Source organism: Cannabis sativa, chromosome 6 (genome assembly GCF_029168945.1).
Source record: "Cannabis sativa cultivar Pink pepper isolate KNU-18-1 chromosome 6, ASM2916894v1, whole genome shotgun sequence".
Taxonomy (NCBI): domain Eukaryota; kingdom Viridiplantae; phylum Streptophyta; class Magnoliopsida; order Rosales; family Cannabaceae; genus Cannabis; species Cannabis sativa.
The window spans coordinates 74063376-74086240 of NC_083606.1; the positions used below are offsets into that span (position 1 = coordinate 74063376).

Genomic DNA, 22865 nt, shown 5'->3' on the forward strand with positions numbered 1-22865 from the left:
ATATATTACCACACCAGTACAAGAGAGAATAAAATTACTACCATCACAATAATTCGAAAACTTACCTGTAAAAATATCGTGCAACCGGAGACATTTTTGGTGTTCTTCGTCTTGTACCGGTGTAGAGAGCTCATTAGATATCGATATCCGGCAGTCGCCCAATTCTTCTTCTTAATTGACCTTATGTCAACTAAAGAATGCATGTAGCTAGTGCTGACCTCGGTACCATTCTTCGGCGAAGAACACGGTTCCAATACGGACAAGGAGAAACTTAATGAGAAACAGTAGTCACTGTCGCTGGTTTCCCTGAGCTCATTCTCCAGCAAAGTCAGGGAATACCTATAGTCCTTGGCCTTGAAGAGGACGTCAAACTCAACCAGGTCACGCTCACTTTCGGTTGCCACGGGTTCTCCGCCATCCCGGATTCCCATGACATCCTCAAACAGCTTGGCGGATAGTTGGATTGTTCTTCCAAATATCTCCAGCCGAGAAGTGGTTGGATCCACGTGATCGATCAGCCAACTAACTATCTTAGCGTCTATGTACGGGGCATCCTCCCTTAAAAATGTTGAGAAACCGGCATTTCTCACCATTTCCTTTTGAGCCTCGTTCAGCAGTGGGACTATTCTCCCCAAACGCTCGAATGAGCAACGACCAGAAACTTGAACGTCCCCCACACCTTCGTTGTTGTCAATCCCTGGCTCAGCAGAATAATGTCTCCTTCACCTTCTTCCCTTTCCCTCTACCACCAACCTTGGAGGGGGAAGCCTCGACTTCGTATGCAGCCCAATTCTCAATCTCTTCATCGGTAAGAAGCTTGAATTGCTCCTTAAAACTACGAAGCACCTGCAATATTAAGACTCGATTATTAACAAAAGTACGCTAAATCAAAGATAAAAAATAAAAGATCCATAACACAGTCCAAGTCACTCACATCTGCTTTAGGTTTCTCTTTGTGTGCATCAGCATAAGCATAGAAATTGGCTTGGCTGCATCAATTAAAGGTTCACATGGAATTATAAATATTATTTTCAAAACCAAAAAATATTACCACTAAAATAACTGCCACAAATAACTCACTAGTACTTCGGCCAAGCTTCCTTCGGATCCTTCTTCTTTATCTCTGCTGCATCCTTTTTGTCTGCAGCAGCCCCCCTCTTCCGTTTAAATACCATTTTATAAACCTATTACACAAGACAAAATAACTTAAATTAACAAACATTCAAAACACTAAAATATTGGAAGACAAAGACTTTGAATAATTCATGCAATCGTCTAACATTTCAGTGTATTCATGACATCCCGACACTTAATTTCCTATATGTGTACAATAACAGGTAAGCATCTCTTCCTATATAACATACTATCATTATATGTACTATAGTCTATTTCTTAAATGTACTACATGGAAACTGTTAAGTACAATGTACCAATATGCCTAAATAATGGATTCTGTAACTTGTTAGTCTCCCTTCGCAACAAGTAAGCATATTTTCCTTACATACTATACTATTACAATAACATCACAGTAAAGTCAGTTATACAGTATTCACTTTTAACATACAATGATGCCAACATATGTAACATAAAATTTATAAAAAATTATTGACCTTCTCAATTAAATCTTGGAACTCTAGATCTTGAGGTTCTTAGGGCCTCAATTAAGCATGAAGTTTGCCAATGGTCAAAAACATTACAACAATTTCTAATTTTTTGGAAAAGAGACAAAAAGGTTCACATGTCCACGGGTCACCTCCTCCCAAATATATTGAGACCTCTCACTCATGGTGGAGGAAATCCGTGGACACAAAACACCAACAAAGTACAGTACCAAACTTATGCAAAATGCAGTAAAGGCACAAAAAAAAGAAGAAGCATAATTAGTACAGAAAACTTCCCCATTCTCTACAAAGATCTAAGAAAGAAAGTTGTCAAAGTATTTTGTTTTATAAATACAAGTAGCAACCTAGAATTTGATCCTCTCAAGCCACTAAACTGAATTCGAATCACATCTTTCTTACAAGTTGTAAAATATAGTTTCTTGTATGGCCAAAGGATTATACAAAATTTGTAATTGAAAAAGGACAAGCATTTACTAAGGATTTTTGTATGGCCCAAAAGATTATACAAAATTTGTGTTTATAGGCAATGCGAAGGTCAATTGAAGGTGTTTAGGAGTTTGATCTGTACACTCATGAAAAAAGAAAAAAATAATTGACAAGGAACTGTAAGACCAGGAACTGGATTACAATACCCTCAAGTATGCACATTAAGCTTTGATGGGGTTGCAAAAATTTTAAACGAGATATTTTTTTCAGTTATTGTTATCCGAATTTTTAATAGTATTCCTAATTTATGTGTGTTAAGTTTTTAGTTCAATACACAACTTGTTTTGTTTGATACAAATTGTTTGGTTTCATAATATCTCCTATTTATATTAATCTCCTACTTCTATTACGATCTTTAAATTGTATGAGTATAGTGCCTCTAAAATCGGGTACCATACTTACCAATATTTGATGATTTCATATTTTATCCCAAAAACAACAAATAAAGCCAAATCATTTCCTCAATCAGACCATCCAGCCTAATATTATAGAACTCATGCATTATTTTTTTGTCATATTGCTCAAAAAATCTCCATTTATCATATTCCCAAATATTTAAAATCCAACCGAATCAACTAACACATTCCAAAAATACATACATCAAAATACCCAAATCAAAACCCCTAAATTATAGTACAGTGCAACTAATTCAATTTAAACAATGCAACTCTTTATTCCAACAAACTCAATCAAAATACCAAATCACATATTCATAAATAACTAAAACAAAAAACTCATAACACACAGTACATTCCACACTAAGAACCACAACACATGCACGGGGGGAGACACAGAAAGAAATGCAAACTCCCTTAAACACAGAACCAGAGACAGAGAGATAGAGAGAGAGAGAGACAAAGAAATACCTCGACAAAAATATGCAAACTCCCTTCACCACCTCAACCTCCACACCTGAGACAAAATGAAACTATTAAGTACACGAAAATGGAAAAACACCACATTCCCTTCAAAAATATATTTTTTTTTCTGTCAATAAGAAAATGTATGTAAAGTATAACGGAGTAATGTATAACTCACCGTCGACACCCCCCTCTAACAACTCCAACAATGGCACTTCGAGTAATGTACACCACAGTCACCACAATGTACAATATGGTTTTTACTACCTCAAACGAAAATAGAAAATGGAAAAACAAAATGGAAAATGAAAAGAAAATGGAAGAGGAAGAACTTTGCCCTAGCAGAGACGAAAATGGAAAAACGAATGATAAATAGAACAATGAAAGAAAATGAAAGTGAAGAAGTGGAGGAGTGGAGGAGTACGACGGTTGATTGGACAAGATTGATGGATAGATGTCACTTTTCACTTTTCCATTTTTAATAAATTTAAATTTCAAAAAAAGTAACCGGTAGCCATTTTTTGATACCTAATTACCCCTACATAAACCCCTACATGAACCCCAACCGTTGGATCAAATTAACTACCCATCCAACGGTTACAGTACATCACGGATTGAAATCCGTGTCCGTACAGTAACGGGACGAAATCCGGTCCCTATATATATATTTATATAACTATGAAGAGACTAATTATATATTTAATTTATGTGTTTTTTATGTATAGTATTGTCAACAACAAAAGGTTGAGGAATTAAAAGAAGTGATTAGAAGAGAAATATTTGGAGATTATTATTATGATGCTTGGAAAAATCAATTGAAGATAATTGATGTGGTAGAACGTTTGGGATTGTCTTATCATTTTGAAACTGAAATAGAAAATAAGCTTCAATGCATTTACAACAAAATTAATATTGATGATGAAGATTTACACCATGTTTCTATTCGATTTAGACTTCTACGACAACATGGATTTACAATTTCTTCTGGTAAGCATATCTATGTATACTCTACTACAAATGTATGTATATATATAGGTCCATCTATTTTAGCATGAGAATTTTTTAGTTTAATTTTTTGTTTATTTTAGAGATACACATATTGAAATTTCTAACTTTTTTATTTTTATACTGTGAGGCGGAATTTTTTTCAAAAATACTGTGTAAGTTTTATACTGTGTACTGCGTTAAGTTTTTACTGTTGTTCTACGATTATTTTTTAGTTGTTTTGTTTTGTGTTCTACTGTTATTTTATAAAAATGTAGTATTTTTGAAAAGATTTCTGTTTGATAGTATTTTTGTAAATATTAACTCAAATTTCAATATTTTTATAAGTTTTTCTTATTTTATGGGGCTAGGCCCGTGTTTAGGGCCCACATTGAGAGCCCAAAATAAAAAAAAATAAAAAAGCATCATTAGCTTTTTATTTAAATAAAATTAAGTGTATTTTAAACAATAAATATTCATAGCGTGATTAGTTGTGTGGGTTCAAGTCTCGTGACACTTTTTTTCAATACTTTTTTTTGATATATTTCTGAAAGTGAGAGTCCCAAAATTTAAAGGGAAAATTACACACTATACTCACTTTTTATATTCTATTTTAATTTCATATCTTCATTTTACTACTCCTTAATTTATACCCAGTTTTATAGGTCATATCCCCATTATGTACATTAGGAACTCTAATTTTGATAAGTTATGTGAGATTATATTTGATACTTTGATTATAAAGTGGATATTTATCAATTAAAATTATTTTGGAGTTATATTTTAGTTAATGTGTAATAAAAAGAGATAGTTTTCAACTTATCCCAAATTTAAATGGTTTTAACCCATATATTCTCAGGGCCTACATGTAGCCTGCAACATTTTAAAAAATTCAGAATAATTTATAATACGAAAAGTAGTGTTCAAACATTCTATTTCATATGCATATAAAATAAATGACGCACACATCCAACAAATTGTTCTCGGCGTGTTAAATTTTTTTTTTTTTGAATTTCTAAAAATTTTAAAGTATGTCTTAAATAATTGTAACTAAGGGCGAAGCCAAGGGAAAGGATGTGAGTTCATTTCCCTCTCCCCTCAATTTTTTATTAATTAATTATATACACATATTTTTTTTTTTTGAATATTTCACATTTCGTCCCCCCAAAATTAATATTTTTTATTTATATCTTTATGTATTTTTACTTTTGTCCTCATAAAATTTATTTCATTTTTATAAAATTTATGTTCGATTCTTACATATATTTATTTTTATCCCACTAAAATTCATCACTACAAAAAAAGCTACCTTTGATAACAATCTTTTAGCCACAACATAATATTTTGTGATTAAATATATGACTTTAGTCACGATAAAAAATTACTTATAGCTAAAACATAGTATTTAGATACATATTGTCACTAATATATACATTTATATATATAGTTTTAGGATCACAACAGGTATTGTGACTAAAAATATATTTAGTTACAATAAATTGTGATATTTGTAACTAATACCTTTAGTCATAGATTTTTTAGTCATAATAAGAATACTGATTTATAATTAGTATACATATACACATATACAAATTAAGAATGAAAATACTACTCTATATATTAATTATGTATATATATATACACACATGCAGATATATTTGAAAAATTCAAAGATGAGGATGGGAACTTTAAAAAATGCTTGGTAAGTGATACCCTTGGTTTGCTTAGCTTATATGAAGCCTCACATTTGAGTTGTGTTGGAGAAAATATACTTGATGAAGCACTTGCTTTCACAACAACACACCTAAATGAGTTTTTGGTGAAGAAAAAAGAACACCATGAAGACGATGATCCATTATCGAAAGAAATATCTCGAGCCCTAGAGAGGCCCTTAAGAAAGACCCTAGTAAATCTTCATGCAAGGCATTTCATTTCGATATATGAAAAAGATGCCTCACATAACAAAGTATTGTTACAACTTGCAAAGTTAGATTTCAATCTATTACAATGCATGCATAAAAAGGAACTTAGTGAAGTCAGCAGGTATAATTATTTATATATATTTAATATTTATCAAGCATAATTAATTATTTATTATAATTATTAAATTGTTTTGGTTATATATAATTAGGTGGTGGAAAGAATCAGATTTTGTACACAAATTTCCATTTGCAAGAGATAGGATTGTGGAATTGTACCTTTGGATATTAGGAGTTTATTATGAACCCCAATATTGTTTGGCAAGAAATATTTTACTCAAAATCATAGCTTTGGCCTCAATTGCTGATGATATTTATGATGCATATGGTACACTTGAAGAACTTGAGCTCCTAACTCATGCAATTGAAAGGTTTGAATTTCAAATTACTCATATATAATATGTACATACATAAATATATTTTTTCTTTTGTCTCTATATATAGACTAATTATTAATAGGATAATTTTTATATAAAAAAAATTATAAATTTAATTTTATACATATATTTTTTTTTTTTATATTTTTAACGTTTTTCATTCTTTTTTATAATGTTGTAACAACCTGAAAATTATATTCCATATTTTTGCAAAAAAAAATTGTAAGAGAAAAAAAAAACTATAAATCTTTAAAAACATAATTTTTTTGTTTTTTTTTTCTTGAGTTTTTATAAAATAATTAAGTATATATGTTTTTAATTTGTAGGTGGGATATAAATTGTGTGGATACACTGAATCAAGAATATATGCAAACATTTTATAAAGATGTTTTGAATTGTTACGAAGAGTTTGAGCAAGTGCTAGAAAAAGAAGAACAATACAAAGTTCATTATGCAAAAGCAGCGGTATACGTCAATATTATTTGTTTTAATTATTTTGTTAATTATATCGTTAATTGGTTATTTATTTAAATAATTAATTAATTGAATTAACAGTTTAAGGGATTAGTCCGATCTCATTTGGATGAAGCTCGATGTTTGCATAGAGGACTCATCCCAAGTTTTGAAGAGTACTTGAAATTTGCTTTGGGTAATTGTGGTTACTACATGTTGATACTAAGCTCTTTGGTTGGAATGAAAACTAATATTGTAACAAAAGAAGTTTTTGAGTGGCTCTCGAAAGATCGAAAGATTATTAGAGCATCTGTTACTATTTGTAGGCTCATGGATGACATAGCTGAACACAAGGTAATTAATTGAGGATTCGTTTGGTATGCCGTATTGCACCATATTGTATTATATAGTATTATATTAAATTATATTTTATGTAATATTTTTATGTACAACTACATGTGTTATTAACTTTTATAGGCACCTAAATATATAATAAATTAAAGTCTAGTATTATATAAAAATATGATATATGATCCAATTCAATACAATATAATGCGACTTAATACGACGTTCCAAATGAACCTTGAAAGAATTAATTAATCATATAAAAATTAAACTTAATTAATTTATGTACTAAATTTTGTTTTTGGTATCTTTTGTTTTGTTGTAACATTACTATTTTTGTTGGGTAAATGTTGTGTTTATTGGTCTGAGTTATTTGTTGGGTAAATATTGTGTGTGAGGTGATTAAATTTATCAAAAAAAAGTATGTGCCTGTGTATTTTATCCCACATATTATTACTCTTGTATTAGTGATCCATGTAATTTATATTACAGTGAGCAGTTAATTGAACCTTAATCATATGACATGTTTTTGGTAATTAATTAATTAATAATGATCTAATTTGCTTACATGATGTACAGTTTGAGGAAGATGATTATGAGGAACATTCAGCAGTAGAATGCTATATGATTGAACATGGCGTTTGTGAAGAGGAAGCCTATGATGAACTGAATAAGCTAATAATGAATGCATGGAAAGAAATAAATGAAGAGTTTGTGATGCCAACTGAAGTAGCTTCACCTATATTACTTCGTGCTCTTAACTTTTGTAGGGTTATGGATCTTATTTTCAAATTTGGAGATGGTTATACACACGTTGGAAAAGTCACCAAAGATATTGTTGCTGCTTTGCTTATTCATCCAATTCCATTATTAGTAGTTAGTTAGTTGGTTGTTACTGTTAACCAACTAACTCTGTTAGTTGAGTGTTCTTCGGTTGCATTGTTAGAAGGTTGTTATCTTCTCTAATGCCTAATATAAACTATTTGTAACCTTCTTAATCATAAGGAATACAAAACACTGTTCTTCTAATCTCTCTCTGTTCTTGTTTCAATTCTTACATGGTATCAGAGCTTTCTCTTTCGTTCATCAATGGAGATTTCTCGTACCTCTAATGATGGAGCTTCCAGATTGAAGAATGCTCAGACATAGAATAATCACCAAGTTGTACCCTGTTTCTTTTACTCATTTTCTCTCAATTAAACTCGATGAACATAATTACCTTCCATAGCAACATCAAGTTCTAGCCTTGATCAAAGGAAGTCGAACCAGAAATACTTCGATCTTGATAGAGCTCCACCAAAGTACCTCAGTGTTGCTAATGAAAGATCTCACGTTGTCAATCTTAAATTCAAATATTGGGAACAGCAAGACAATCTCCTAGTCGATCTCTTGACAATCTCCAAATAAGCTGTGACACCACTGCTCAGATCTAACAAGCTCTCAACGAGTATTATACAACTCTTAATGCAGCAAATATAGTACTGTACAAGACTCAACTTCAAAACAGCAAGATGATAGGTTCTCTCAATGATTATTTGCTCAAGATCAAAGGGATTGTTGATCTTCTTACCACGATTGGTCACAAACAAACGCCGCAAGATCGTATTGAAGCTACCTTCAATAGATTACCAGCTGAGTGCGATGTATTTGTCACCTCTGTTACTACAAGGAAAGATGTCTACACTATAGCAGAGATCGAAGTTTTGTAAATGGCTAAATTGGCTCGCATTGACAAACACACAAAGAATCTTGATATTTCGAAAGTTAAAGCCAATCTTTCTAACTCAAGATTCAATAGTTTCAGTCCATATAATTAATCATCCACCGTACTCAGCTCCAATTGTTCCACCAGGATTCAGTCGTGGTGGTCTCCTCGCACTGATTGTTTTACAAGGTATCCTATGTCTCGAGGTGGTCCTAATCCAACCAAAAGTGGTACCTTTGGTCAACTTGGTGGCTATTCAAACTCTGGACGTGGCCAAACCCTGTTAAAAAAGCTTTCGCGATTGATTTTTATCTCTAATTTTTGTCCTCCTTGATTGCCTGTTCAAAACTATTGAAGTGCACTTCTTATATAGCCAAAAAAAATAGTTAAAAAAGATAAAAAAAAAATGCTAAAAAAAACCTATTTTTCTTATGACTAGAAGGGGTGGGTTGCAGCCCATGATTTCCATATGCCTAGGTGTGCCCCTTTTTATTTGGACATAGTGAGTTTTCTGCTACGTCGAATGATCGTATTTTGGTCATAACTCTCTTGATATTGCTCATAATTAGACGATTCAAGATGTTCCGGAAAGAGGAAAGAGAGATCTAGAACTTTTATGGTTTGGTATTTTCCAAAATCTAATCAAAACATAGTCGAATTCAGGCTTGAAGTTTCAATTTTATTTTTTTTTGCACAATTTTCTCTATCTTATTGATTATTTTTTTCTGAGATCTTTTTATTTATTTTTTCCATCTTATTCCTTTAATATTTTCTAATCTTCTTCTATTTTAAATCTGCAAAAATAAAATATAAAAAGCGTAAAATTGCTCCAAACAGGAGTAGAACTAAATTAAAAACACACTAAAAATTAACTTAAAAATAATACTAAAAACAACCTAATACATGTATCAAACTTTTCTCTTGATGTCTTCTGTGATTCAGATTGAGCATCTGATCCAGATGACAGGCGTTCAACTTCTAGCTAGTGCATCTATTTTGGAAGAAATCTTGTTGCTTGAAAATCTCAAAAACAAGTCACCACACCAGGTCCTCCTCTGAAGTAGAATTTTGAAGCCTTGCCAATGCTGTTGCTGAAGTCACTTGGGTTCAATTTCTACTTCATGAACTACAAGTTCCTCAAGTTATTGTTCCCTCTGTGTGCTGTGACAACCAGAGCACAATTCTCCTTGCTGTAAATCCTATACTTCATGCTCGTACCAAACACATAGAGATTGATCTCTACTTTGTTCGAAAGAAAGTCCTACAACAACATATCAATGACAAACATGTTCCAGCTACTGCTCAGATTCATGATTGTCTCACCAAGTCAATCTCTAGCATCAGGTTCTCTGAACTTTGAGACAAACTGTGGAAACCACACTCAGTTTGAAGGGGGCTGTTAAGGAATTGGTTAGTTAATTAGTAGTTAGTTAGTTGGTTTTTACTGTTAACCAACTAACTCTGTTAGTTGAGTGTTCTTTGGTTGTATTGTTAGAAGGTTGTTATCTTCTCTAATGCCTATAATATAAACTCTTTGGAGCCTTCTTAATCATTAATGAATACAGTTCTTCCAATCTCTTTTTCTGTTCTTGTCTCAATCCTTACAATAAATTTCTATGTTATTTTTTTAATTAAAGATGTTAATTCAAATTTATAAATGAATTAAGTACTTATTAATATTTCATGATCAATGCTTTTTATTGTTATTATTATTTGTCTATCGTCAGTAAAACTTGATTGTGCAAAGAATTCATAATCCATAAGAAGAATAAGAAGAGTAAGTATATAAATAATAATTCCACATAATCATAATTTTTGTGGATAAAGGAGACATAATAATAGGTAAGGTTGATATTGAAAGCAATTTAGCAAATCTTTTTATATAGATATTGCCATTAACTATATGTGAAATATAATTGATTAATAAATAACTTTAATTTCAATTTAATCTTATTATAATTTCAAGTGGGAGTTTACTAGATTTTACTAAGTACGTTATAAAAATAGTGGAGAATTTTTTTTCATTATATTGTTTATCTAAAGTGCACACAGAGAAACTTAAGGAAAACTAAACAATAAAATTTTAATATCAGAAAAAAAAAATATTTAACTTTTCACTCTCCATATTACCAATAAAACACCTATAAAATAAATACAAAAGTTAGATTAGTATCAAATATTTAACAAGTATATAAAAATTTTAGCATATACCATTACAAACTCCTATGATGTAAAGACTAGTACTTATCAGCTGTGCTCATCTCTGTTGAGTAGGCGCAAAATGAAACTAGGTAGGTGGTAAATGAAAAGAGGGATATAATTGAGGCACAATTGTTAGAGCTAAGGAATAAGAAGTCTAAGGAAGTTAGAATAAAAAATAATTCGACCAAAATTAGGCTCAGGGTATTATTATCTCTTCTTTTTTTTGCAAAATACATCCAAATTGTCATATAGCATAATGATAAAGTTGGTGATCGATAACTTTTACAAATATAGGATCCAAAATATTATTTATCATATATATATATATTATATATATATATCTGGTAATAAGCCAGTTTTAGTAAGAACTCTACCAGAACCAAAGTAAATTCCCTTTTTTTGCTTCAGTTCATAATTGAAGCAAAAAAACATTTGGCGGTGGTTATAAACCGAAGCAAAAAAAAAAAAAAAACCAGAATTTGCGTCTATGGCTATAGCATCGGTTACACAAACCAAAGCAAAATAGTGGTAGTTTGTTGAAAGGCTGATCAACATCATCACTCTGGCTAGTAGAATCGTCAGAATTTCCTTTTTTGGTGGTAGACTTTCGTGGTCGAGTGTGAGATTTGTCTTTCTATGTACCTCTGCCTCTAGAATCAGTATATTACCTTGCTCTAAGGCATTGGTTCCTTGTGAGGATCATCAGTTCTATGATTTTTAGGATCAGTTTTCCCTGCATTATTATCCCGCGAATTAGTATTGTTAGGAATGTTATCGTCAGGAAACATATTTCTTGCTGCTGCAATTCATGCTTCCAATCCTGCTACTTTCTCATGCATCAGTAGAGAAAAGTCTTCTTGAGCTGCTAACTTTAGTTCAATTAGTCTCAATTTTCTGGCCATGATGACCACAAGATCTGTCTTGTCAGGCTCACTTTCCTTATTAGCATTGTCATCTTCGAGATTCGTAGGATCAGACTCGTCTTCTTCATTGCCTACATCGATGGGATCATCACTGGCTCATCATGTTGATCTTTTTCTTTTTGGCGACTGGTCACTTCAGTGGGATCTTCATTGGTCCTTGTCTTGGCATTAGGATCAGGATCATCCATCAGAGTGTTGTGAAAGTGAAGACCAGATTTGGTTCGAGTGAGTGCCATAATTACCGTATGTAATCAGCGATCATATAACTGCTTTCTTTAGCACTGAATGAAAATACCAAAATATTTACTGAATTTTTAGAAACTAATAATTTAAATATGAAAGCCAAAGAAATATAATTCAGAGAGAACAAAATAAGAACACTCAAGGATTTTTACGTGGTTGGAGAGTTAATGAGCCTTACTCTACCAATAATTTAAGTAGGAAGGATTCGTATATTATTTATAGTGCATAGATATCATACTAATTACCCTTTTCCTTCTGATGAAGAGTTTACAAATAATACATTGACTTTGAGCTTTTTTAGTGAAGCCCGACCCATGGAGCGATATTTGTGTGCTGACATAGTGGAGGCCACATCACGAGTATAGCTGTCAAAACCGTGCTACCTTGTGGGGAATTAATGACATATTAATTGCTTGATTGCCAATTATTTAGTTTCCTTATTTACAGAGATATTATTCTCTATTCGAGATTCTGTGAAAGTAATTCTTAATCTTGTGCGATTCGGTAGAAATAGAAAACTATAATGGCCTTCTGAATACACATTAAGGCTTCCTCCAACTACACGGATATATGCTTTCCGGATGATGACGATGCTGGAAGGTAATCTCATTTAGACGAGTCATAGGCTACTTAACCAGAAGGATTGATAAGTTATGGGTTCGACCCATTTTTGTTGATTGGGCCCACTAATGGGCTTTGAATGTACCAGTTGTATTTATTATTTGAATTACACGTGTCCTTAGCCAAAAACGTGGATAACAACGATCAATTTATAACATACATTGACACTAAGTTTGACCTGGTTTCGGGACAGAAGGTAAACTTTGCAAAATCCTCTATATTTTTCAGTTCCAATGTAGAGGATAACTTACGGAATGTTCTTTGCACGAGTTTGGCTATGGTAATTGCACCAGCGGGAAGCCTTTATTTAGGCCTTCCTAGTTCAATGAGCCGAAACAAGACTGCTGCTTTGGGTTATTTGAAGGAAAAGATTAGAAAGAAGTTGCAAGGCTGGAGTGCCAAATTCATTTCTAGAGCGGGCAAGGAAGTGCTAATTAAAGCAGTGGCTCAATCTTTACCAAGTTATGCTATGAACGTCTTCATGATTCCTACAAAAATAACAACTGAAATGGAGAGTTTAATGGCTAGATATTGGTGGAAGTCATCTGCATCATCTAATTCGGGTATTCATTGGATGTCTTGGAAACGCCTTTGCCATCACAAAACAAAGGGAGGCATGTGATTTCGGAATTTAAGGGATTTTAATATTGCTCTTTTAGGGAAACAAGGCTGGCGGTTATGTGTTAACACGAATTCGTTAGTTGCGCGGGTCTTCAAAGCTAGATATTATCCTAATGGTTCTTTCCTTACTGCATCTCTCGGCTCTAACCCGAGCTATGTTTGGCGCAGCATTTTGGAAGCTCAAAAACTGGTTGTAAGTGGCGTTAGATGGACTGTTGGAAATGGAAGAAATATTTGGGTGTTAGGAGAGCCGTGGTTGCCCGATAATGTAAATCCAATGGTTATATCTTCACATCCAGGTCTGGTGAATGCTAAGGTGGAGAATCTTTTGACGATTGATGGTAGGGAGTGGGATGTTGAGGTTCTAAATGATTTATTTGAGCTGAGAGATCGAGAGCTCATTTCAAAAATCCCTCTTCAGCCGTCATCAACAATGGATTGTTTGACTTGGTCATTGGAAAATTCAGGTATGTATACAGTGAGGAGTGCCTATAAGCAACTTCAAATCCTCAATGGAGTTGCTGATATTGAAGAGAATGTGGTGAGCAAGTTCTGGAAAATTTTCTGGTGCTTAAAAGTCCCTCCTAAGATGAAAAATCTGGTTTGGAAAGCTTGTATGGACTGTCTTCCCACGATGGTTCAGCTCCGGTCTAAGCATGTGGAGGTTGCAACTTTGTGTCCTGTTTGTTCTAGTGCAGATGATTCAATTCTTCATGCCTTGGTGGAGTGCCCGACTGCTGCAATATGCTGGGAAAGAACGGGTATAGGCACGGTTTTGCACCAGAATTTTAGTTTTCTGGTTTGGTGTACGGAGGTGTTCCAGCAGGTTGATAAAGCTGGAAAAGAAATTGTTGTGGCTGTGTGTTGGGCTTTGTGGAACGCACAGAATGACAAAGTGTGGCAAGGTAAAAGTGTGGGAGTGGATGGCATAGTCTCGTCGGCAAAAAACTTCCTTAATCATTGGCAAAATGCTCAAAAACTGTCATTGAGACCACTTTTTCTGGTTTGATACCGGGAGATGCGACTGAGCATTGGTTTGCCCCAATCGTTGGTAGAGTTAAGGCTAATGTAGACGCGGCTCTGTTTTCGGATCCTCATTAGGTTGGGATCGGTTTGGTGGCAAGGGATAGTAGGGGCTTTCCATGAGGGGAGTACAAAGATTTTTCAAGGCAATTTCCCCCCTACCACAGCCGAAGCTATGGGAATTCGGGAGGCCCTCAGTTGGATCAAGACGCGACAATTTTTGACATTGAATCCGATTGCCTCACAGTTGTTCAAGCCTTACGAAGCCCAGTTGACATGATTTCAATGTTTGGTCAAATTGTTGAAGCTTCTAAGGATATGCTTAAAGATTCAAATAATGTTGTTATTTACTTTGTTAGACGATCAGCTAATATGGTGGCTCATAACTTTGCTAGAGCCTCTTTATTATATCCTGATTGTAGTTTCAGTTTGGAGTCTGTTCCAACTGATTTGTTGCCTAGTTTGGTAACAGAGATGGTGATTTAATAAAGTTATTATTTTCATTCAAAAAAAAAAAAATAATAATAAGGGGTAAGTTGAAAAATGTCTCTTTTATTCATCAATTAATCAAATTTACTTCTAATTTTATATTTATTTGAAACATACCTCTTTTTATATGTATTGTACCCAAAATACCCTTACATAAGAAAATCACGTGAAGAATATCTTGAAGTGACAGGGGCAAAATTGGTACAACGTTAAAAAAAAGGTAAAAATGATAGATTTTAAAAAAGAAGGTAAAAATATAAAAGAGGACAATATAAAAAGGATATAGAGTGTAATTTCCTCTAATATGATAATGATAAATCAGCCCAATAAGCTCATTTAAGAAAGGAGTTTTTACACGACATTTCAATTTTTTTTTCTTTTTTATTGTGGGGCAGATTTTTTCTTTTTTTAAAAATACTGTATTTTTTTAAAAAGAATACTATGTAAGTTTCATACTGTGTTATGTTTTCACTGTTATTTTATTGTTGTTTTTTTAGTTGTTCTACTGTTATTTTTAATTGTCCTGTTTTATTGTTTTACGGTTGTTTTATAAAAAGACAGTATTTTAAAAAAAAAAATCTGGCAATAAAATTGTAAACTTTGACCTAAAATCCAGTATTTTTCGTAAAAATCTCTTTAAGAAACCCTACAATATTATATATTTTTTTTTTCTTAGTTTAGCCCGAGAACACTCCTGCCTATCTCTCTCTTTCTCTTTCTCTCCTTCCTGTACAAACAACCCAGCAGCAGCCCCCGCCACCTCTTCGGCCACCAGCGCATCCTCTCTTGCTCTCTTCCTCTCCATGATAACGACGATACAGAGAAGACTCAAATGGCAGTGGAAGTGGAGTCACCGAGGGGACACGACAATGATGGTGACAACGATAGCAACATTGAAGGACGACAACGACATCGATCTCTTTGAGACAAACTAAATAGTACGTAAAAATGGCCCCCTACATATATAAACATGCATGTGACTTTTCCATCCACAAGATATTTGTGGTTTATACATTCCTAAATTTATGGCTGTCTAAAACAAAGCAAGCAAACCTCAGCATTTCAAAAGGTCATGACGTCAAAGAAATATTTAACTAATTAATTAAGAAGTTAATTTAATTAAGTCCAATTATTTATATATAAAATATAAATATATAGCTAATATTAGAGCACTCCCAATAGATGAGCTAAAATAGTTCAATCTTTATATTATAGAGAAAAAAATTACAAAATTAAACTTCAAACCAAGTGAAGTATTTTTTTTTTTTTTTTTGATTTAAACGTTTACATATTACAACCATGCATAATCGGGGACTCGAACTCAGGACCTCCAACACACACGCACTCTCTTATGGCCACTTGAGCTAGCATCAAGTGGTTTCCAACCAAGTGAGGTAAACCTTAGCTATTTTACATATTTTTAGCTTAATGAATAGTGCTTGCTAAATATAGAGATAAGTACTATTCATTGAGTTAAACATATTTTAATATTATATTCTTTAACTTTTCCATATATGTGTGTCATATTATATGAATTATTAATATAAAATGAATAAAATATATTAAAAATATAATATTTAAATGATATTAAGAAAAAAAAATAGAGAAGTTGATATATGATATAGTATAAAAGTTTGAGGTAAAATAAATAAAGTGGAGTTTTAATTGGTGATGTATTTTAAAGAATAGAGTAAAGAAACTGTTGAGAGTGCTCTTAACTAGTTATAATGGTCCCTTCCTATCGATACGAGTTAATAAAACCCTATTATATAAATAATTATTGTTGGATGTAGGGATTGATGATGAGAGAATCAATCAAATCTTTGATGAAGGCTTCTCTTGTAAAACCATCTCCTTCTCTGTATAATTCATTATTCATGCGTACAAGATCAAGAACTCTCATTAGAAGTGGCATTGGGATATTCATATTGTTGGGATAGAGACACTCTTCATTCAGATCTTTCCATGAATCACTAACTTGTTCTTTAAGTCTTTGTATTGCTTCTTCTTCTTCCACACCATATTGTTTTATATAACAATTCACAGCTGAGAAATCTACTTTCTCTGTTCTCCTTTCCCTCCACTGCAACATATACAATGTGTAAAATTATAAATTAATTAAATAGCACATATTTTACTTATATTAATGTTGTTTGACAAAATATAAGTTTGCACCTAACACAAATAGTTTGCATTGACAATTTGTTTCCTTTACATAAACAGATCAAGTTACAGATATCTACTCGAAAATGATCCAAACTCATTTTAAGAAAAACTCACACCTATTCATTTCGTGTAGATTTTGATTCGTTAACACAAAGTGAAGTTACAAATACTACTTGTGCCCATTAGCATGTAGTGAAAATTCTTAACACGATGTTTGAATTTCAATTCGAAAAATTGAAACATTATAGAAATTTATTATATGTAAAGTCCTGACAATATTAAGAAATAAATTGCTAATTTAGGTATAATAAATCTTAGTGTAAATATCATTTTACTATATTGTTTTTTTAAAAAAATTACTAATTAGAATTTCTATTTTGTTAAATGAAAAACTTAATTAAACCCTACAAAATGGAAATTAATGGTTCCTCGAACTCGATTTTTGTTCAAACTTATTTCAAGTTAGGAACAAATAGAAATTGAGGCACAGTTGTTAGAGCTAAGGAATAAGAAATTCAGGGTACATAATTGGAATAAAAAAATTATTCAACCAAAAAATTAGGCTCAGGGTATTATTATTTTATCTTCTTTTTTGCAAAATATATAGCCAAATTGTCATATGCAAAACGATAAAGTTAGTGATCGGTAACTTTTACAAATATATATACCTGATAAAAGCCAATGTCGTTAAGAACTCTACCAACGATCGACAGAGTCCGCACACTTTTAGGCTGTGGATGAGAAAAGATCCAATTCATAGAATCTTTTGTAACAACATTTGGCATTCCAATAAATGAAATAGCAATGAGTAGAGGAGAAGCAGCAGTAACAAGTGCAATTGGCATATACTCATCTAGTGTTGGATTATGTTTTTGGTGTAACCATTTGGCTTCCTCAAAGTACCCTTTTACTAGCTCTTGGAACTGAAAATTAATCATTAATTTAATTAATTCTTCAATAAAATTTAAAAAAATATATAATTTAGTTAGAACATTTTAATTATGTATACAATTGTATTGAATTGATTATTAATTTAAGGACTTACTCCTTTCTTAGCGTAGTTAAGGCAATATGATTTGTCCTTAGTAAATTCTCCAATTTCAGTGTAAAGGTTCAAGATTTCCTTGTAACATGGTTGAATGTACTCTGGTAGTTGATCAATCAAACACATATCCCACCTACTCATATATATATATAGACAGATATATAAATAAATATACGTATATTCAAAATATATAATCAGTATTAGCAAACATAAATGAAAAAGAAAGGGGCACTAAAGAAAAATACTTTTAGTGACAACCTTTTAGTTACAACATAAAAATTTTGTTACTTTTAGTTACAACAAAAAATTACTTGTGACTAAAGTATAGTATTTTTGAACTATTCAAATTGTTGGATTTAAGGACTTCAGTCTAATTTCATTCAGTTTTGCTAATGCAATGATTGTCCATGTACTAAATCCTAATTAACCCCCGAATTTTGATATCTACCAAACATGGCCCAAACTTTGACATGTACCAAATTGTGTCCCCTGAACTTTCATCCACGTCAGGCTTTCGTCAGCGAAATTTGACAAAACTTTTTGGGGGGGATTTCAGCTCAAGAAGAATAATTTGGTACATATGAAAGTCCAAGGGGTGAAAATTCAAATTAGCTTTTTTTAATATCCCTGTTAATATATAGACATTTCTATATACTTTTTACATTAATTGAAAGAAATTATAAATCAATTTTATATATTCATAAATTATATAATATATTTATTTATAGTACCTTTGTATTGCTTCAGTTAAGAGGTGTAGCTCTTGAAGAGTCCCAAAGTTATCATAAATATCATCAACAAGAGTGAGCAAAGCAATCAACTTGCTCATCAGCAACCTAATATGTGAGGTTTCAGCCTCAAAAAACACTCCAAAAGTCCAAAAGTAACAATCCATTATTCTTTCTCTAGAGAACGATTGCCTTCTTTCATAATCAAACTTCTTCCACCACCTTATTAATTATCATATTTTTGTCACATAGATAGTTATTACAATTTATTCAACATGTGTACAAAAAATTAAGAAAACAACACACTAACCTTGTGAGATCACTTAATTCCTTGTGATAAAGTTTTTGTAGCAAGTTGAAATCTAGTATAGCTAGAGCTAGAAGATGCTCATTGTGAGAAGAGATTTGATGGTATAAAGACATGTAATGTCTAGCCTGTCTCCTTTGCAAGCTCTTTCGAATAGGGTTTTTCAACGCGTGATTTACTTGGTTTGAAATATGAGAGCTTAATTTCGAGGTTTTAGCTACAGATTCGAGGTTATTTGTTGTGAATATTAGGGCATCATCTAGTATTTTCTCTCCATGCACTCTTAGTTGTGACGCTTCATATAAGCTTAACATTCCTCGAATATCGTTAAAAAGTGACTCTTTGAATTTTCCTTCATTGTTCGTGAACTTGTTGAACACGTCTGTATACATTAATATATCATCATAATAATACATTAGGGCACCGTTTCAAATGGAAGATGCAAAAATGTGACATATTTGGTACCAAAAATAGGTCTGTGACATAATAATAATAATAATAATAATAATAATAATAATAATAACAATAATAATGTTGTGCTTACCACATGACATATAATAACCTTGTTGTCTAACCAATCGAAATCGAAGAGCAACAACATAGAGATCATCGTCGTCATTATTTTCCTCGTGAAATTTGTTACATATGTTCTTCAAAACTACTTCAATTTGATTTTCAAAATAGTACGACACTCCCAATCGTTGAATTGAATCAATAAATTCAAGTGTCTCTAATGGGTTTTCAACATAGTCAAGCTCAAGTATTTTCTTCTTCACTTCTTTCTTCAGAATAACTATTTCACTATCATCATTATTTTCCTTCATATCCTGTACAAATTAATTCAAGTTGAGAAAAAAAATACTTAAATGTTCAACAAATCATAGAAAAACTATATTACTTGTTTCTTACTTACCATAAGAGAGTTATTGGAAACATTTGACATGAGATAATCTTTCCAAATGCTTGGAGAAAATGGGATAGAATTAGGACGATTCATCTTATTATTATTATCACTCGAAGACATATTATTTTATTGTTTCTTTATTATTTTCAAAATAATCCCCTCTCTAGTTTTATATATATATATATATATATATATATTTATAAACATAATAGTGTGATTGAGGATACAGAAAGATAGATTTTTTGGAGATTTCATAGGGAAGAACATGATGTACATGCCTTTAATGTTTATTTAGTGGTCCAAACATCCCAAGTTTTGAAGAGTATTTGAAATTTGCTTTCTTTGAAAATTTGTGGTTAATATGTCGAGTTTAAGAAAAAGCACCTTATTACTTTTTAAATATTTTGGAATGACAATTAATTCAAAAAGAATTTTGAAAGCTAATTGTGAAGATTTAGTGGAGTCCGAGGAATCTTTTTTATGATGGAAGAATGGTTCTTATCAATTCTATTTTGCTGTCAATTAATATTGAAAAATCGATCTAATCAGATGCTACTAATTGAAATACTGACATTCAATCACATAATATAAAACCTAGTTGTTTTACTACGAATTTATAAGGATTATTAAAAATTAAAATGCAAAAATTAAATCCAAATGAACTCTGCAGATTTATAAGCTTCACTTGTCCTAGAAACACATTCTAGGCAGCTAGTGCTTGGATTCCGCGAATTAGGGTAAATAACCTTCAATAAGAATCAATGTCAAGATATAAACTCTAGTTAAATCAAATCTATGTAAAACAATACAGTAAAAATTCTTACAACAATTTACCTTAAGATACTGCAAAAAAACTGCTACTTTTAGTGACAACTTTTTAGTCACAACATAAATTTTTTTGTGACTAAATGTGACTTTTAGTCACAACATAATGTTACTTGTGACCAAAACATAGTATTTAGTTACAAGTTGTCACTAATTTAATTTTAGTCACTACAAGTATTGTGACTAAAAATACATTAAGTCACAATAATTATAATTTTTGTGACTAATACCATTAGCTAGCCACGGACCTTTTAGTCACAACATATGAATAATAATTTATAATTAGTCACAATTTTTTCACTTTTAGTCACAAGTTTTGTTGTGACTAAAAGTAAGATTTTTTGTAGTGAGATATTAATTAACAAACCAAGATTCAAATCTAAGTCTCCTTAGATTCGAAGACAAGCTTCCCTTGCTTCGATTGAGCTGATTGTTTTAAACTGATTTACATGGCTGATTGGTTCCAAGTTTTTAATTAATAAATATGTTTAAAATGTATGTTTATTCAGTAAATATTTATAATTATTAAATAAAAATTAATATTTAAATAATTAGATGATAAATAATAAAATTAGAAGAAATACAATTTATGTCATTTAAGCTAAACTGAAACAAAGTGGCAAAAATTAAATTCATGGGCCATTCGTATGGGGTTCGACCATGGCTTGGATTTTGGGCAATAAGACAAACACGAGCATTAGATAACTACCAGCAATAAATTTTAGTTCTTTATGCTGTCTAACACGCTACAATATTTTCTTAATTACTGAGCTAACTTTTACTAATCAAAGGGTTTGATATAAAATCGTGTTTAATAAAACTTTCATGATAATTAAAAAATTTACTAAACATACATCGTAAGATAAAAATTGTTTACAAAATTCAGGATCCCAAAATTTATTTTTCAAACATAATCAAAATATAGCATAACAAAAGTATCGCCAAGCAACTAACAAAATTGAGATCATGTTGTCCCGAAGATCTGAACACTCCAATTCTAACTATCTGAATATGTGCAATCTTCACTGAGAGCTCCAAACTCACCATGTGTGATTAAGCTTTAGTCTTCTCTTTACCTACACATAAAAAAATATCTGTGAGTTGACAAACTCAGTAAGAAAAGTATAAATATATATCTGACTTTGTAAGTAGGCGCCCATACACCTAATTATCATGAGTCTACTACCCGCATCTAAAGCATATAAGTGAGTCATCTCGAACGTTCTTGATTGTATAGTAATATTAACCTAATATCAGTTTATACTCAACACTCTGATCACATTGATGTGGTAGCATCAATCCATACTATAAGTACAATTAACCATAATACTAGCCTATAATATTATGTATTGGATTATATAATAATATAATCCCTCATTATTACTTAACTAAATTAATTAAGATTGCTAATCAATATCTCATTTTTAGGATATTACAAAATCTTTATAAAATTATGTGTCGATTGTAGTTCTTCATTTTCTAAAATAGTAAAAACAAGACCCTGAGCTCAATTTTCAACAATTTTATTTTTTAATATAACAAACTTTAAGACCATTTCTAACACGGACATATAAAGAAAAATGCAACAAGTTTTGTCATAACATCTCTAGATCGGATTATTTTTAAGTTTTATTTTGATAAAAAAATTAGTTCAGTGTCCTATTAATACAATTTTAAAAAATACAAGGTCTATTTCATCATTTAACAAAACAGAGGACCAATTGATAACTTTTGTAAAACACAAGATCTAAAATAGTATTAAATTTTATTATACATAATAAAACATAATAAAAGTAATCTCTTAATTGGGTTGGTCGAGCTAGTTCGAGTCTATTTGGCGGGTTAGCTTTATCTTGATCAACACACTCAATATACAAAATGGATGGGTTATGTTTTTATAGTTTTTTTTAGTTTATATTTTTGTTGACTTTTTCAGTTTGGTTTCAACAAATTATTC

The 22865-nt window shown here is 31.6% G+C and overlaps 2 protein-coding genes and 1 long non-coding RNA gene across 4 annotated transcripts in view; 1 reads left to right on the forward strand and 2 right to left on the reverse strand.

The window, feature by feature from the left end:
* The window catches only part of LOC115695574 (germacrene-A synthase-like), an 84100-nt gene that overhangs the window by 18702 nt on the left and 42533 nt on the right, over positions 1-22865 (forward strand). Inside the window, exons 2-7 of one of the 2 annotated variants that reach the window (XM_030622631.2) lie at positions 3694-3955; positions 5605-5995; positions 6084-6302; positions 6635-6773; positions 6864-7115; positions 7686-8022. In XM_030622631.2, the coding sequence (XP_030478491.2) occupies positions 3694-3955; positions 5605-5995; positions 6084-6302; positions 6635-6773; positions 6864-7115; positions 7686-7991 (1569 nt within the window). In that variant the 3' untranslated portion in view covers positions 7992-8022. Of the gene's footprint in view, positions 1-3693; positions 3956-5604; positions 5996-6083; positions 6303-6634; positions 6774-6863; positions 7208-7685; positions 8023-22865 lie in introns of those variants that run through there. The other variant, XR_009688564.1, reaches the window with a different exon arrangement.
* LOC133039018 (uncharacterized) lies at positions 717-3636 on the reverse strand. The gene is made up of 3 exons (XR_009688565.1): positions 2975-3636; positions 1081-1184; positions 717-989 (listed from the first exon to the last, which is right to left on the reverse strand). It is a non-coding gene; the product is annotated as an uncharacterized LOC133039018 (long non-coding RNA).
* On the reverse strand, positions 16531-20222 carry LOC115695575 ((-)-germacrene D synthase-like). The gene is made up of 7 exons (XM_030622632.2): positions 20093-20222; positions 19724-20006; positions 19183-19561; positions 18876-19094; positions 18145-18277; positions 17768-18022; positions 16531-17016 (listed from the first exon to the last, which is right to left on the reverse strand). The coding sequence occupies exons 1-7, from the start codon at positions 20201-20203 to the stop codon at positions 16711-16713; spliced, it is 1686 nt and encodes a 561-aa protein (XP_030478492.2). The 5' UTR covers positions 20204-20222; the 3' UTR covers positions 16531-16710.